The sequence below is a fragment of the Mastacembelus armatus genome, chromosome 5, assembly GCF_900324485.2.
Source record: "Mastacembelus armatus chromosome 5, fMasArm1.2, whole genome shotgun sequence".
Classification (NCBI taxonomy): Eukaryota; Metazoa; Chordata; class Actinopteri; order Synbranchiformes; family Mastacembelidae; genus Mastacembelus; species Mastacembelus armatus.
In genome coordinates, this window is record NC_046637.1 from 17,139,369 (window position 1) to 17,154,768 (window position 15,400).

At 40.5% G+C, this 15,400-nt stretch overlaps 2 protein-coding genes across 2 annotated transcripts in view; both read left to right on the forward strand.

The window, feature by feature from the left end:
* The window catches only part of aldh1l1 (aldehyde dehydrogenase 1 family, member L1), a 35,517-nt gene extending 23,852 nt beyond the window's left edge, over positions 1-11,665 (forward strand). The window contains exons 8-23 of the mRNA XM_026306616.2: positions 519-644; positions 741-832; positions 1,097-1,244; positions 1,343-1,462; positions 1,914-2,041; positions 3,838-3,988; positions 4,145-4,215; positions 4,584-4,689; positions 4,801-4,888; positions 4,995-5,088; positions 5,177-5,276; positions 5,982-6,080; positions 7,318-7,483; positions 7,600-7,705; positions 7,807-8,006; positions 9,158-11,665. Of these exons, the coding sequence (XP_026162401.1) occupies positions 519-644; positions 741-832; positions 1,097-1,244; positions 1,343-1,462; positions 1,914-2,041; positions 3,838-3,988; positions 4,145-4,215; positions 4,584-4,689; positions 4,801-4,888; positions 4,995-5,088; positions 5,177-5,276; positions 5,982-6,080; positions 7,318-7,483; positions 7,600-7,705; positions 7,807-8,006; positions 9,158-9,213 (1,851 nt within the window). The 3' untranslated portion in view covers positions 9,214-11,665. The remainder of the gene's footprint in view (positions 1-518; positions 645-740; positions 833-1,096; positions 1,245-1,342; positions 1,463-1,913; positions 2,042-3,837; positions 3,989-4,144; positions 4,216-4,583; positions 4,690-4,800; positions 4,889-4,994; positions 5,089-5,176; positions 5,277-5,981; positions 6,081-7,317; positions 7,484-7,599; positions 7,706-7,806; positions 8,007-9,157) is intronic.
* A 1,619-nt stretch (positions 11,666-13,284) lies between these two features.
* On the forward strand, positions 13,285-15,030 carry LOC113130751 (uncharacterized). The gene is made up of 3 exons (XM_026307585.1): positions 13,285-13,464; positions 13,552-13,604; positions 13,680-15,030. The coding sequence occupies exons 1-3, from the start codon at positions 13,366-13,368 to the stop codon at positions 15,028-15,030; spliced, it is 1,503 nt and encodes a 500-aa protein (XP_026163370.1). The 5' UTR covers positions 13,285-13,365.
* Positions 15,031-15,400: the final 370 nt, after the last annotated feature.

Below are 15,400 nucleotides of genomic sequence, written 5' to 3' on the forward strand. Positions count from 1 at the left end.
CGACCCCTGAAGAGAGCAGCCGAAAGGAAAAGAAGAAGAATTATTGATGCATTATTTTGTTCATCACTTTAATGTTGAAGCTGGTGTAGCTAATCTTAACTAGCCTACCTTATAGGCTACATAATCTGCAGTACTTTACATTCTGCCCAGATCAATAAGGTTTTATGATTATACTGTATGTTGCGCAGGTATAATCATAATATATGTGATTCTGAAAGGTAGGTAGTGCTAAAGTTATAAAATAAATGTGCTGCAATAAAAACTACAGGATTAGCTTCTGAAACAGAGTAAAGTCCAAGTAGCAGAAAATAGAAATACTCGAGTAAAGTACAAAATTGTAAGTAGAATACTCGTCTGTTGTCTCTGTTCAGCACAGATCCCCTGCTATATATGTACTTTACACCTCCACAGACAGGCTGTAATATAGCTAATCTGTTTTTTTTTTAACTCATTTTCGGGTGAAACTGGCATCATATTTAATTTGGTTGTGCTCTCTGTCTCACTGTGTTTCTCTGCAGCTGTTAGTGAAAAATCTGCAGTTTGAGGATGGGAAGATGATTGCTGCAGCACAGTACTTCCACTCTGGGAGCAGTGCTGCTGTGGAGCTCACAGAGGAGGAGAAAACCTTTGCTGAGCAGATGAGGGTAGGGCATCCACCCTTAAAAATTTTAGGAAAGTGAAAAAAAAATCTAAAATTACAAAATTTCCCCATGCTGACTTTTGATAGTGTTTCCTCACAGGCAGTGTGGCAGAACATTCTGACTAATGTTAGTCAGATTGAAGACTCCACTGATTTCTTCAAGTCTGGTGCTGCTTCAATGGATGTGGTCAGGTAAGGAAAACTAGTTTTCCCAGGAGAAGATAAGTTTTAAAATGTAAAATAATGAGTAGAATTTAAAAACATTAATTAAAGCTTCTTTTGCACCATGGAGTCTGCTAACTATCTTAATGTTATTAGGGCTGTTACGATAAGGTATCAACTAAAATAACCTTGATATTTTGAAGTTTAAAATGTGTGGAAGTGTAATCCCTACTATCTTGGTATTTGTGTTCTTTTTTACAACATTGTTCTGTTTGTCACATACTCCCAATTAAGGCTTGTGGAGGAGGTGAAGCTTCGGGCCAGTAGTTGCCAGCTGCAGAACGAGGATGTCTACATGAACACCACCTTCATTGATTTCATCCAAATGTGTGTCAGAAAACTCAGAGGGGAAGACGGTGAAGAGGAACTGGTTGTCGACTATGTGAGTGCAATTTAAATTCATTGAACTGCACTTACTGGCTGATCTTTAGTACTGAATGACCTAAGGAAAATTACCATGTATGCTGTTTAATTCCACAGGTGGAGAAGAACATCAACAATATGACAATAAAGATGCCTCATCAGCTGTTCATCAATGGGGAGTTTGTTGATGCACAGGGAGGAAAGACCTACAAGACCATCAACCCCACTGATGGCACAGTAAGACACCAAAAACAGACAGAGAATGAAGACAGTGTGAGAACTACTGAATTAATTTAGAGGATTAGTGTGGAGGGAGTGGATGAAGTGTCTATTTAGTAGTGTGTTTATTTATTTTTCTGTCCAGTAGAAAACCAGTGGTTGCTAGGGCACAAAAATCCAAAGGTGTTACTGTAGTTAAATATTATTTCTCATTAGATATTACATGTCTGCCAGTCTGTCTCAATTTATGAACTTTGATATAATAAAGAAGAGTGATTTCTTCAAGATTATAACTGAAAAAGATAGAAGTCTTTATTTCCACTATTCAAATAAAAAAAGAAGGCATCATCTATTCTATTGCTGTAATCTTAAACTGTTATCACAGGAGGGGGGAATTCTCTTGCCTCAGGTTGGAGCACCACTGTTCTCTCCTATATGTATGATATCTGATCCTATGACTGTCCTGCAGGCCATCTGTGATGTGTCTCTGGCCCAGATCAGTGATGTGGACAAAGCAGTGGCTGCAGCTAAAGAGGCCTTTGAAGAGGGAGCCTGGGGCAAGATGAACCCAAGAGACAGAGGCAGACTCATCTACAAGTCAGTAACTCTGCAGCTTTCAATGCCATGTAAACATATTTTCTTCAGCTCCTGACTTTGAGCGATGGGATTGTACATTAACACACTATTTTGTGAGGCATTTACATTTTTACTATAAGCACATCGCAACAGTGGGCTTCCCTGGATGCATCACTCACTACAGTGTGTGTTTTGTACTTTAATCCCCTTTATTGGGGGAACTTGGAAAATATTATTGGAAAGATGCATTTACCAGAGAAAGGGTGCTCTGTGGTTAAATTGTTACACCGCATTATGCACAACATTTGTTATTATGACTGTCTTTGCACTGATGTAGGACCAGGGGCAAGGCTGGATTACCCAGGAGGCAAAGCAGCAAATCCCCAGGGGCCCAGCAAGCCACTTCACTGTCTGTCAGTTGGTTGTGCAATTTACATATTTATTTAGGAAAAACAATCTTTAAATACAATATAAAGCAAAGTCAGCAAATAAGCAATATGAAATATCAGTCTCTGAGTGAGAGTTCTCTGATTCAGTGATCTGTTTACTATGTGGAAGAACATCAATGGTGCCAAAGTTTACTCAACTATTTAAATGGTAGGGGAAACAAAGGGGGGGGCTGAACAGAGAAACTAGATGAATTAAATGAAAACATCTTGAAGTGGTTTGCAGTGGTGGAAAAGATATTTTGAAATCAATTTATGTTCGGGTTTGAGTCTGAGGTCTAAACAGCAGTTTAGGAGGAAGGAGACCAGTGGCTACTTATCTGACCACCGGGATCAAGTTCAGGCTGTTCCGGGCTGGTCCGACTGCAGTCTGGCCTGCGGGTCTGTTGAAGAAGAAGTGTTGGCGTTCTGTGCGTTTCATTTGCTGATTCAGTGTCTTTGTCTGACCGCTGACCAGATTGTCCCTCCCTGATTGTTTAGTAGAGTTTCGCTGCGCTGTGAATATCAATTTAAGGTGAGCATTTTACTATGAAACAACATCATGCGGACGGGCACAACTTAGCAGTCAACTCTTTGGATTCTCTCCTCCGCGTGGGGACCAGTGTTCTTGCTGGTCATTGGTTCACAGTCACCTGACTGCGATGGTGCAGTGTCACTGCTCTGAGCACTGTGTGACACAGTCGATCAATCTTTCTTTTATGTGTAACACAGTTTATAAGTATTTTCTAAAACAGGAATAATACTTACTTTTTCCTCCAAGCAAGTTCCAAACACATATGCCTCTGGATCATTCAGTAGCATTTCCATAACACACACAGCAAGTAACCAGAGTCAATAGGTCAGCAGCAACATAACTGAATGTCAGTGAAAGTCACACAGGTAAGTGAATTAGTCACAAGCACGAGTAACAAATAAATAGCACACCTTACATCTAACATTGTAGTCTAGTAGCAATGCTCTCAGTAGGTCGGTTCACATATGTTACATATTTAGCAATGGAAGCAGAAATATAACAAGAGCAGATACTGAGTCATCGCATAGTTTCAGGTCATATCTGGGAACACATGCTTGGCCGGTGTGACCAGTGGGAGTGTGCTTGTTACAAAGGGCCCTTCTAGTTAGAACCAATATGTTAATTCTGTAGACTGCTTGTGATCATTTGGTTGTGCCACCTCCTGCTGTTACCTTTATATGTCACTCGGCACATGGATTATTAGTTTCAGATCAATAAATTCATTCATCAGTGATGGAATGTGAAAATATACTTTAATTTCACATTAATCCTGCGTTGGGTGCATTACACAGTTTTCAGTTGTTCCGTAGTTTGATACTTGGGGATAATAAAGTTGCCATCTACCTCCCTCTCTGTAGGCTGGCCAACCTGATGGAGCAGTACCAAGAGGAGCTGGCCACCATCGAAGCCTTGGACTCTGGAGCTGTTTACACTCTGGCACTCAAGACTCATGTAGGCATGTCCATCCAGACTTTCCACTACTTTGCTGGATGGTGTGACAAAATACAAGTAAGCTTTTAAAGTCATGTAGCTTTTAAACTGTGCAAGTGACGCTCATAAAATTATTATATGAACTTTTGATGAATGCAACCACCAAATGATAACAAAATATGGCTAACAGCTAATGGAATATACAGAGAAATGTATGATGTTATCTTTTCACAGGGCAGCACAATCCCCATCAACCAGGCCAGACCCAATCGTAACCTCACCTTCACCAAAAAGGAACCAATAGGGTGAGAAACAAGTGGACAGGCTTGATTATTACACGCATTTTGTTTAATCACATGTTTATAGAAAACAATTACATGATATTTGTGATTATAGTGTAATTTCAGTAACTTGGTAGATTTTTACAGTGGGCACTGCTCTGTGCTCCTAAAAAACTGTGCAGGCCAAATGCTCTGGATACATTTCTTCATTGCATCAATAACAAGTATTGTTAATGCTGTACAACCCCTCAGACTTATGAGAACACAACATGCTAGTCCATTCATTCTAAGCTTTTTTTCTTCATTATATACACACTGGTAAGTAAATTAAGAGAATTATATAAAGGCTGTGGGTGATTAGCATAGCAAAAACATTCTACCTTTCATCTCAGTGTCTGTGCCATCGTGATTCCCTGGAACTATCCTCTGATGATGTTGGCCTGGAAGACAGCAGCCTGCCTGGCAGCTGGAAACACAGTAGTCCTCAAACCAGCTCAGGTCAGCCTCCACAGTGAGTCAGGTGCTGTCCATACAGGACTGAATAAAAATGTGTTATTTGGAATACCATGTTGTTGTTTTTTTAAAATATATATATATATTTGTTTCCAGGTGACTCCACTGACAGCTCTAAAGTTTGCTGAATTGGCCGCAAGGGCAGGACTGCCTAAGGGTGTCATTAATATTCTGCCTGGATCAGGTTGGGACACACATCCAGCCTGGCTGGACAGTGCATTTCATAAATCTTCTCTGAGCCAGAGGTTGACTAATGAATAGATTGTGTTAAAATTGTTCTTTTATTGTAGGGGCTCTTGTGGGTCAGCGTCTGTCTGACCATCCTGACGTCCGTAAGCTGGGCTTCACAGGTTCCACTGAAATCGGTAAACACATTATGAAAAGGTGAGAAGCACATTTATAAAACTCCATGAAAAACTGGATTTAACACCACTGCTCATCTTTGTGTATTTGTGTTATTATCCATTTAAAGCTGTGCAGTCAGTAATGTGAAGAAAGTGTCTCTGGAGCTTGGAGGAAAATCTCCACTCATCATCTTCAGTGACTGTGACATGGACAAGGCTTTGCGCATGGTACAGTACATTCATTCAAGGGTGTTATTTTGCAGATTTAAAGCTGTGGTATGCAACTTAACTAAGTTAACTAAGTTAAACACTATTAGGAATTTGCCACTACATGCTAATAATGAAAACGACATGCACTCATTGAGCACTTTATTATGTATACCTGTACAATTAAATGCATATCAGTGAAACAGCTCTGCCATAACATCTTAGTAAAGCTCATAATGTTTTAGTTTGCTGAAACTGTTGGAAATTTTGGAGCATAATGGAGCTGAGATTGGTTTACTTTTGAGTCTCATGCTTGTGCTAGCTTGATTTACATAACTAATAGTAGCCTTAAACGTTTAATGTGTAATATTTGGAGGGATCTACTACCAGAAATTTAAAATATTATTCATAGATATATTGTTATTAGTGTGTAATCACCAGAAAATACCAACTGTTGCATTTTCTTAATCTTAGAATTAGTCTTTTAAATGTACATAAAGAGCAGGTCTCCTTTCATGGAGGCAGCCATGTTGCATTGCCATCTTTCTAGAGTAGCCCAGAACAGACAAACCAAACACTGGCTCCACACAGGAAATTACATTTTATTTTTAAAGATGACAGCCACTGTACCCGCCTTTGGTTGCATTTTGAAATCTCACCACTAGATGACATTGCACTTTAAATAAGTTCAGTGGTACAACTACTGTGTTATTGTGTGTGTTCCAGGGAATGAGTGCGGTGTTCTTCAACAAAGGAGAGAACTGCATTGCCGCTGGCAGACTGTTCGTGGAAGACACCATTCATGACCAGTTTGTAATGAAAGTGGTATGTGTCTATGTGTCTTCTGTTCTCACACTGCTGATGTTTCTCTGTTTTAATTTTTTGCTTTTAACAAACATAAATATATACATGTATTGAACACGAATGTGTTTGTCTGGTTTATGAACTATGAATATCATAAACCATCTTCACAATTTTGGGGCACCAGATTCTTTGATGGCAGATCAACCAGTCCATTAATTAACAATATCAGTCTACAATCTGAGCGAGAGTTCCCTGATTCAGTGACATATTTATTGTGTGAAATAACATAAATGATGCCTGTCACAGATGTCTTTTTAAGATTTATTCAACAATTTACATGGTAGATACATGCTATTTATATAGGGGGGAAACAAGGGAGAACTGATCAGAGAAAGTAGATGAATTAAAGAATAAAACATATTAGTATAACTGTAAGTCATTTGCAGTGGTGGAAAAGAAATATTGAAATTAATTTATGTTCTGTATTTGAGTCTGAGGTTTGAGCATTTTATGATGAAGCTCTAACTAGCCATGGGTTCCTTGCTTGACCTTGGGTTTACTGAGGCTTGGTCTGTTCTGCTGTGGGCTGGTCCGACTGTAGTCTGCCGGCGGGTTTCCAGGAGAGGTGTAGGTGTTCCTCAAAGTCCTCGGCTGCAGGCCTGAAGTCTGAAGTCGCCTTTCCTCACTCTCCGTCTGGCTGCCGCAGGGTTGTTCCTTGGAGTTTGGTTGATGTGAGATGTTCAGCTGTTTGCTACAGTTTGCTACAGGACAGCCACATGTGGGGAGGATGTCTTTGGGTCTCTCCTCCATGTGGGCGGTAAAAGTAGTCTCTACCTCATTGTTCTGCAGGTGCTCTCTTTCTGAGGGTCTTTCTCCTTAGAGAGAGAAGGTCTTCAGGAGTCTGCACACCCTCAAATCTGGAAAATCTGGAAATCTGAAAATCTCTAAAACTCTCTCTACAAAACTTGGGTGTGTCTCTCTGTGTACTGTCTCTTTGTGTCTTGCCACGCTGGGCGCTGAAACAGGCCAGTGGGGAACTGACCCAAAACTGTTATGCGTATATTAATTTTTCAAGAAACAGAGACCCTATCTAAGGGAAACGCAAGCAAAGTCAAACCTGACCCAGTTAAACTTGCGACCTTGCAGCAGGCTGATGAACCATCAGTAAATCAATTAACAAACGGCTTTGAAAGGAATAGCTTTGAAAAAGGATGATACATGACAATTATAGTTGACTCCTTGGATGTCTTTCGTTCAGGTAGAGGAGGTCAAGAAGATGAAGATTGGTGATCCACTAGACCGCTCCACAGACCACGGCCCTCAGAACCACAAGGCCCACTTGGACAAACTGGTGGAATATTGTCAGATTGGTGTCAGGGAGGGAGCCACACTGGTCTGTGGTGGCAAACAGGTACAGCGACCAGGTAAGCCACACATGAATGATTGTAGTGAGTCTCAGATATCAACCAGTCAGTATGGCTCACCTCTGATTTGAAAGCTGATGCAATAATGTGTTATTCTATGTTATGTCTCCTTTCAGGTTTCTTCTTTCAACCCACAGTGTTCACTGATGTTCAAGACCACATGTACATTGCTAAAGATGAGTCATTTGGTCCCATCATGATCATTTCCAAGTTCAAGGGCAGGTAAGGCTATCTCAAGGTTACATCACACTTTGAAACTACGTATATCCTAAGCCTTGTGACTATCCTTCTCTGCTCTGGCTCTCCCCGTCTCCCTGCCTCAGTGAAGTGGATGATGTCCTGAAAAGGGCCAATGCTACAGAGTATGGTTTGGCGTCGGGTGTTTTCACTCGAGACATCAGCAAAGCTCTGTATGTCAGTGAAAGGCTCAATGCTGGTACAGTTTTTGTCAACACCTACAACAAGACTGATGTGGCTGCACCTTTTGGAGGCTTTAAACAGTCTGGATTTGGCAAAGACCTAGGTAAGAAAAACTGCTACTGCTAGACCATAGTGATGTCCTGGTCCATTTTTTTGGGCTCCCATGCTAGTCTTTTATTATTGGTTATATGATGATAGAGTGATGATAGAGTCTGATCAAATACTTACATTCATCTATTTATCTAAACAGTACCTCCCAACACTGTGACTGAACCCAGTAAAATATAGCCTCAGGGGTCGCATTTTGTGGCATCTTCTTCTGATAACGCAGAAACAAACTTAAATTACTCCGTCAGTTTTGATCGTACAGATAAAAGCAATATCGAATCTGTAAAGGTTCTAGTTTTAGTTGTATACCCTTATAATAACAACAAAACGCTGTACTTTTGTTAAATAAAGAAAGCAGACAGGGTGCACTCTCTGTCTTCTGTGTCTCTCTTCATAGACACGTAAATAAAACAACCAGAATCTCAGCGAATACTTGCCTCATAAAAATAAGAAATATATGGCTAGAAAGCTTGGAATGTTTTCTTTGAAATTAAACAATTCAAGTCGAAAACAAATCATCACTTTTTATTTTTAGTGCGTATGAACGTAAGGAGAAGTAAGTTTTCTCCTGTCTCACCTCATTACAGGTAATTTGATCCTGCCTCTCACTGAGCGCACTGTTCACATGTAAATAATCTGAGGTGAACCAGGTAATTATGTGCACGCCCCCAAGAAATGAGTGGTGAAGAAGAGTTTTGTGTGTTCCAGACAGAGACTTTCTCCTCGGAGGAAAAACATGACTCAAATGACGAACGTTTGGATCTGCATTGTATTGTATTATGTTGCAGTAATCCCCTCTCAGCCACATTGACCAGACTTTATCCATTAATACGTTTAAAAGCAACTGAAAAAAGCACAAGTGCATCAGTCAATCAGTGCATGTCAAAACTTGTCCAGGGCTCCAAAACACCCTCAGACCCCTGAGGGTTAAATCAAACCTGAAAAAAAAGCATTCTTCAAAAATGCAGACATTTGTAAGTTATGTAAGATATGTGCAGGTTCTGCTATTTAAACAAATAAAATAAAGAGCATATTATATTCATAGTCATCCATTCATGTTTTCTTGTTAGCTGCATTTGGGAAGTGTACACCAACCTGCCTTGATTAAGATCCATATTTAATGTCAGTCTCTCTGTTATCCCACAGGACAAGAGGCTCTCAATGAATACCTGAAGACAAAGGCAGTGACCATTGAGTATTAGGCCACATCATAGTAGACACAAAGGACAAGGACATCATCTCCCTACTCACAGGGATGTGAGTGTAGACACTGACAGTCGAGACATGCATTGAGATGCACAGGGTCATGTGGATGGAATGATGCAATCACAAAATTAACTCATACATGTAGTTGTGTCCCAAGAGTTATTTTTCTGCCATTAGTGACCACTAACTGTAGTATTTAGTGTGCCTTGATTAGTTTAGGATTTTTCATGTTGGTTTTAAAACAATATTTATATGCCCTATATATATATATACACCGACCCTGAGGCTTTTCACTTAAAGAAATATTTAGAGTTTATTTCATTAATATTTCCCAGGTATTATATCATTTATATTTCCCAAGTATACTATTGCTTTGGTGTATAAGTTACATTTGTAATTATACTAATTATAGTCTAAATTTGCTTATGTAGAGTGTAGGCAACAAGCAGAAGTGCATTATGACGTTCATTCAAGTAACTTTAAATAACTGTGCCAACATCGGGGAGGAAGGTGAAGCAGTGTGGCCTCCTCCTGTCTCAGGTTGTCTGAATGCCGACACTCACTCCAAACTTTGTTGCAGCTGCAGACTTTATTATCTGCACTTTGAACTCTGCAGTATAGCTCTTTCTTTAGGGCAGCATTTCTACCTGTGTTACACCTGAGTTGTAGTTTAGAGTGAATATAAACCTTTTTACTTTTTCAGTGGTATAATATTATCATCAATTATACACGTATAAGTTGCTTCACTATATAAGTTGCACTACAAGACAGGGGAGTAAAAAACAAGTGTGACTTATAGCCCAGGAAATACTCTAGTCAACTTTGAGTACACAACTAATTTAACAACTAATTTTTAAGAACTACACTCTATGAAGTATTGCCTGGGCAGGAAACTGTGACAACTAAAAACTTAACAACTTCCTTTTATTTTGGCAGGCCAATAGAAAGCTCAGTAAAATAACAACAACTCTTCCACACAACAAAAGGGCACATGTATCATGACAAATGTTACACTTGGGTGCAGGACCAGACATCATAATCGGCAAGGCTAACTGCAACACAGGATGAATTAATAACCACATACACTGCCATTAGTTTCCCCATTACTAATAATAACCAATAAAGGTTCATCATATCTTATTTTAATGTGTCCACTTAGAACAATGTTGATATTTGATGTTTGGCAGTACCTTCATACTCTGACTTCAGTCCTCCTGTCTATAATGTCATCTGTAGTCTCCCGTGTATGTAATCTTATGCTACTACATTGGTTCAGACAAATAATAACCACGTACACTGCGACAAACACACACATCATAAAGAATGTACCCGAACAATATGAACTCAGGCAATAACAGTGGTCAAACACAGTTTCTATCCTTGGGGCATGTTGGAAAATCTCACCCATCTTACTCCTTCAACACATTGTATTATTATTATCACTATTACACATTGTATAGTATACTATAAGTGAACTTATAGTTGTACCTTTGTGAGATTGATAAGAACAGGATTAAAAGACCAGTCATGAGTTATATTATAAATCCAGTGTTGTTGCCAGTGGTTTATGTTTTAGTAGACTTGCTCCTTTTGCTACTAATGGTTTAGTTCTACGCATGTACTTTTTACTCTAAGCTATTACACCAGAAACTACAAAAATACTTAATCGTTATGCATAACACAAGAATACTTAATTGTACCTAAATAAGCATTCAATTTAAAAATTATATACAGTACAATATAAACGAAATACACTTAGATCTTCTGTGTAGACTTGACAGTATAAGCAAAGTACTGTACACAAGTATAAGTACATGTACAAGCCAAATATTCTTCAATTTCTGTGTATACTTGCTACAGTATTGGCCAAGGATACTTGAATAAATTTTTTTAGTATATCTCTGATAGGTACATACAAAAGAAATGGTATACTATCCTATTTAAAGTTTAAAGAAGTATACTAAAAGCACACTTGTATAAACTTCTTTTTTGTAAGGGTCAACTAACTGAAAGATGCCAACTCCAGTTAGCTTTGTGCGACAGGTGAAATGTCATTTGAGCCTCAGACAAACTTTGGAGTGTATTTTCCATGAGGGCTGTGTATTTTGGCCCTCATTTCTTACATGTTCTGGGTGAAAAGCTTAAGGGTTTGCATGGAGAGTAGGAAAAGTTACAGTGGCAGAATTCGCATGAATGTCAGTATTGTTTTCAGACCAACTTGAAAACTCTTGAAAATGCTTAAGACATTAAATTTGTCAAAAACACTCACCTGAATCAGGTAATAAATATTCTTCTGAGTATTTATGTGATCGAGTTGCAAGAGACTGTGGTAAATTTTAACAGATTGTATCAATTTCTAATGTGGTTTATATTAGGTCAGAAAAGTCTTAGGGAGTGTAACATTTCTAATAACATTTTTGGTGAGCACCCTACTGTTGTGGACCTCTTTATTCCTGTTGTCATTACATCTTTTCATAATGCCTTTTAAAGGGATAGTTTCAACATTTTGGAAAATACACTGATTTGTGTTCTTCACAAGCACAGTAAAAAGAAACTGTCATATCTATACATTAATACAAAGCTAGAGTCAGGAGATAGCATAAAGACTTGGAAATGGTATCAGCTACACTGAAAGGTTTTTCTGAAAGGTGAAAGTAAAACACCTCCTTTCAGCACCTCTGAAGCTCACTAGGTATCATAATGTTTTTAAATTCTGCAAGTATAAAGACATCCTGTGGTCTTATGGGAATTTTATGCTCCAGTCTTTATACTGTAGCTGCTAAATCCATCACTTTTACACTGCTTTCAACACTTTTCTTTGAAGAAGTGAGTGTTCACAAGATAAAATTTATTAATACCAAAAGTGAAATTCAGGTAAAAAAAAAATATAAATAAAATAACAGACACAAGAAACAAGTAATCTGAACCCGAGTGATGTTCTGTTGTTGGACTTCTGTGTTAGTCACAGTTTGTCGATAACGAACACCATGTTCAAGCATAAGGGTGTCCATCAGTGCACATGGCACCTGGACACCCTAGGCCAGAGGTCGATGATCAACTTTGTAGTTGTGTCATCTGACCCTAGGCTGTACGTCTTGGACACTCGGGTGAAGAGAGGGGCAGAACTTTCAACTGACCACCACCTGGTGGTGAGTTGGATCCGCTGGAGGAGGAGGAAGCGGGACAGACTTGGCAGAACCAAACGTACTGTGAGGGTCTGTTGGGAATGTTTGGCTGAATCCTGTCAGAGAGGTCTTTAACTCCCACCTCCAAGAGACCTTCAACCAGATCCCGAGGGGGGCTGGGGACATTGCCAGTTTACCTCAGACTGAAGAAAACCACTTGGATTGGTGGTGAAGTATTTCTACCTACTAGACTAACTACTAACTACTAGAAGAAGACTCAACTTCTGGATATTCAGTAAATCCTTTGCTGGTAGACTGATTGTGTTAACTTCATGTGCCTACTATTTAAACCGTACTGAAACTTATATGGTTTAGCCTAGTTACATCCATACGCAGGCCTACACAAGCCATCTATAAGCCCATACATGTGTGTAAACATTAATACATAGGCTTTAATCATTCATTCCTACCCTTGAAGAAATGAACAGGCATTGTCAGTGTACGCCTCTGTACCGCGCCCTGCTGGACGCCAGCGGAATCGCCCATCACGCCGACATATTTTAATGAACAGAGATTCATTTAGTTCATTTCATCCCCCACACGTTATGATTTCACCGCCGTGTTTGGCGTGAACAGCCCATTCGCCCATTTCATTGGTGCCTTCTGTAAACTGGGATGGGTACCATTCTGCAGGAGCGAGTACCACAGCAGTGCCTGGAGAAGGTTTGTGTCAGGGACTGGAAGAAGAAGGCGTCGTGGAGCAACAACAGGCCTAATGTGTCCAGGTATGAACCGGTGGAGACAGGGATGCTCTTCTAATCCCATTACGGCCCCGTTTTACCGGTTAGAGCGTCAATGCACTTTGATATCTACATGTCTTTGTTTCATATCCGTAATTATTATCACGTCCGTCGTGTCAGCGGCGACACAGGACATCGTAGACATCTTATTGTCTTATTGATTTCATTTTCTTGTGCTTTGTTGTTTGGATCGTTGGTGGTTTTTAATATCTTTTTATATTTAATGTTATCAAGCAACAGAATGGGAAGGCGGCAGTCACAAAGGAAGTCCGTGCAGCCACAGCACACCTCTCCAAGTCAGGAAAATAATAGTAATGAGAAAGTAAGTGTGCAGTGATGGATCATTTCTCAAGTAGAAATACTGACTGACTAGCTTTTCAGATGTGAAAAAAAATGTCTGTCATCACAGAGACTGCAGCAAAGAAGAAAGCACAAGTCTAACACACCCTCATTAAAATGCAGGTGAGATTTCTGTTTTTACAAATGTTAGATGAGTCTTGATGCCAGAGTGATAATACAAGCTGCTTTTGTCTTTAGTGCTAAGGGAAGCTGTGAGTCAAAGGCCAGTCGACTGTCCCCTGGAGAGTACACCATGGAGCTGAAAGTGCAGCCAGCTGCTCGGCGCTGTGGCCACAGACAACAGAAGCACACAGGCTTTGGAGCGATCAGACGCACGCCAGCCTTTCCCTGCCACCGTCTGTCTGAGTCAAGCCCTGATCTTCTGGACAGACACTCACCCAAGCTGGAGATAGGAAGCCTGAGAGGAGACGGTGATGACAGTGACAGTGACTTGTCTGAAGCTGAAAGACTTCCTGTGTTACCTTCTGCTCGGTTTCTTCCAAAGCTTGATCTGAGGCCAGAGGTTGTTGAAGGCGAAGACTGCTCCACTCACAGCCACAGACCCAGACGACAGATGCACGGTGCTTTCAACTTCCCAGACTTTCTTCCTCCACCTTTTAACTCCTGGAGCCTCAGTCAATTGGCTGTCTTCTACAACATGGAGGGCCGGGGGGCCCCTCGACCCAGGCCTGTTGGCACATTGGAAAAGTACCTGGAGAGGCTGTTGCAGCTGGAGTGGCATCAGATCCAGACTGTCCAGGAGGAGAGTGGGAAGTCAGCAGTGGCAGATGTTCTACCCAGCACCCACAGGCCTGCTGCCGCCTCCTCATCACGCCTCAGCTCTCCAAAGTGCATCCTCCAGTGTCAGCGTGCCTTTCCCCTCACCTTCCTCTCCTCCCTGGTCAGTCACTCTGCCCTGCTCTCCAGCTGTGCCTGCACCACATGTCGCATCCACTACTCTACCTGTAGCATGTCATGCTGCCGCTCCATACACAGCCATGGTCGTCAGTCCAGAGTGAGTCCTGTTCTGGAGCGTAGGAAGCCTGTGTCACTTCCCAAAAGGAGTTACAGCGAGAGCCGGGTGCACTCCTCAGACAGGAGCTCAGCATCACAAATTCAGAATATCAGCAACCCCGTTAGGGCCAACAGCCACCTGCAGAGAATGCAAGCTTCAGGAAACATCCGCAACCCTGCTCAAGGTGCTAGCAACAAGCCTCATACTTCTGCCAGGGATGTGAGTGCTGGTGTTGGGAATGACTGTAGGGGAGCATGGGGGAATGTTATGGACTGCAGGACAAGGGTGTTTAGGAAAAGGAGTGGGTCAGAGCAGCAGAGAAGAGGAGTAGAAAGGCAGCAGAATGGCTCAGAAAAAAAGCGGAGTGGCTCTGTGTGTAGAATAGGAGGACGTGAGAGAAGGAGAACAGATGAGTTTAAGGAACAGGAAATAAAACCAGATGCTGTCACTGCAATAATGCACAATTTACCTGGTTCCAAACATTCTCCTGTTAACAGACCAAACAAACCCAAACAGGTGGAATTTGTTACGTAACAACTTGAGTACTGTAAGTGTAATCTGTATGCTACAGTCAGCATAATAATTAATATTCCAATATGAATGTAAATTTTTATCATTTTGCTCAATGAAACAGACAAATGTTTTCTTTTCAGCATGTATGATGTTTTTCTCAGCTAATTATAGTTGTTAATCCGATGCCATTTAATTAAATGATGCTGCAGTGGATGTCAACAATTCATTTGAAATTTTATATGCATGTGGATATTTATATAAAAATAATTTCAGTTTGTTTCTTTGTGATTCATGTTAACCCAGTAAGCTCCTGCCAGCACAATACATGATGTATATGTTTATACAAAAGGTTTTTCACTAATAGTGATGCAATTAAAGAAGGTATCACTGT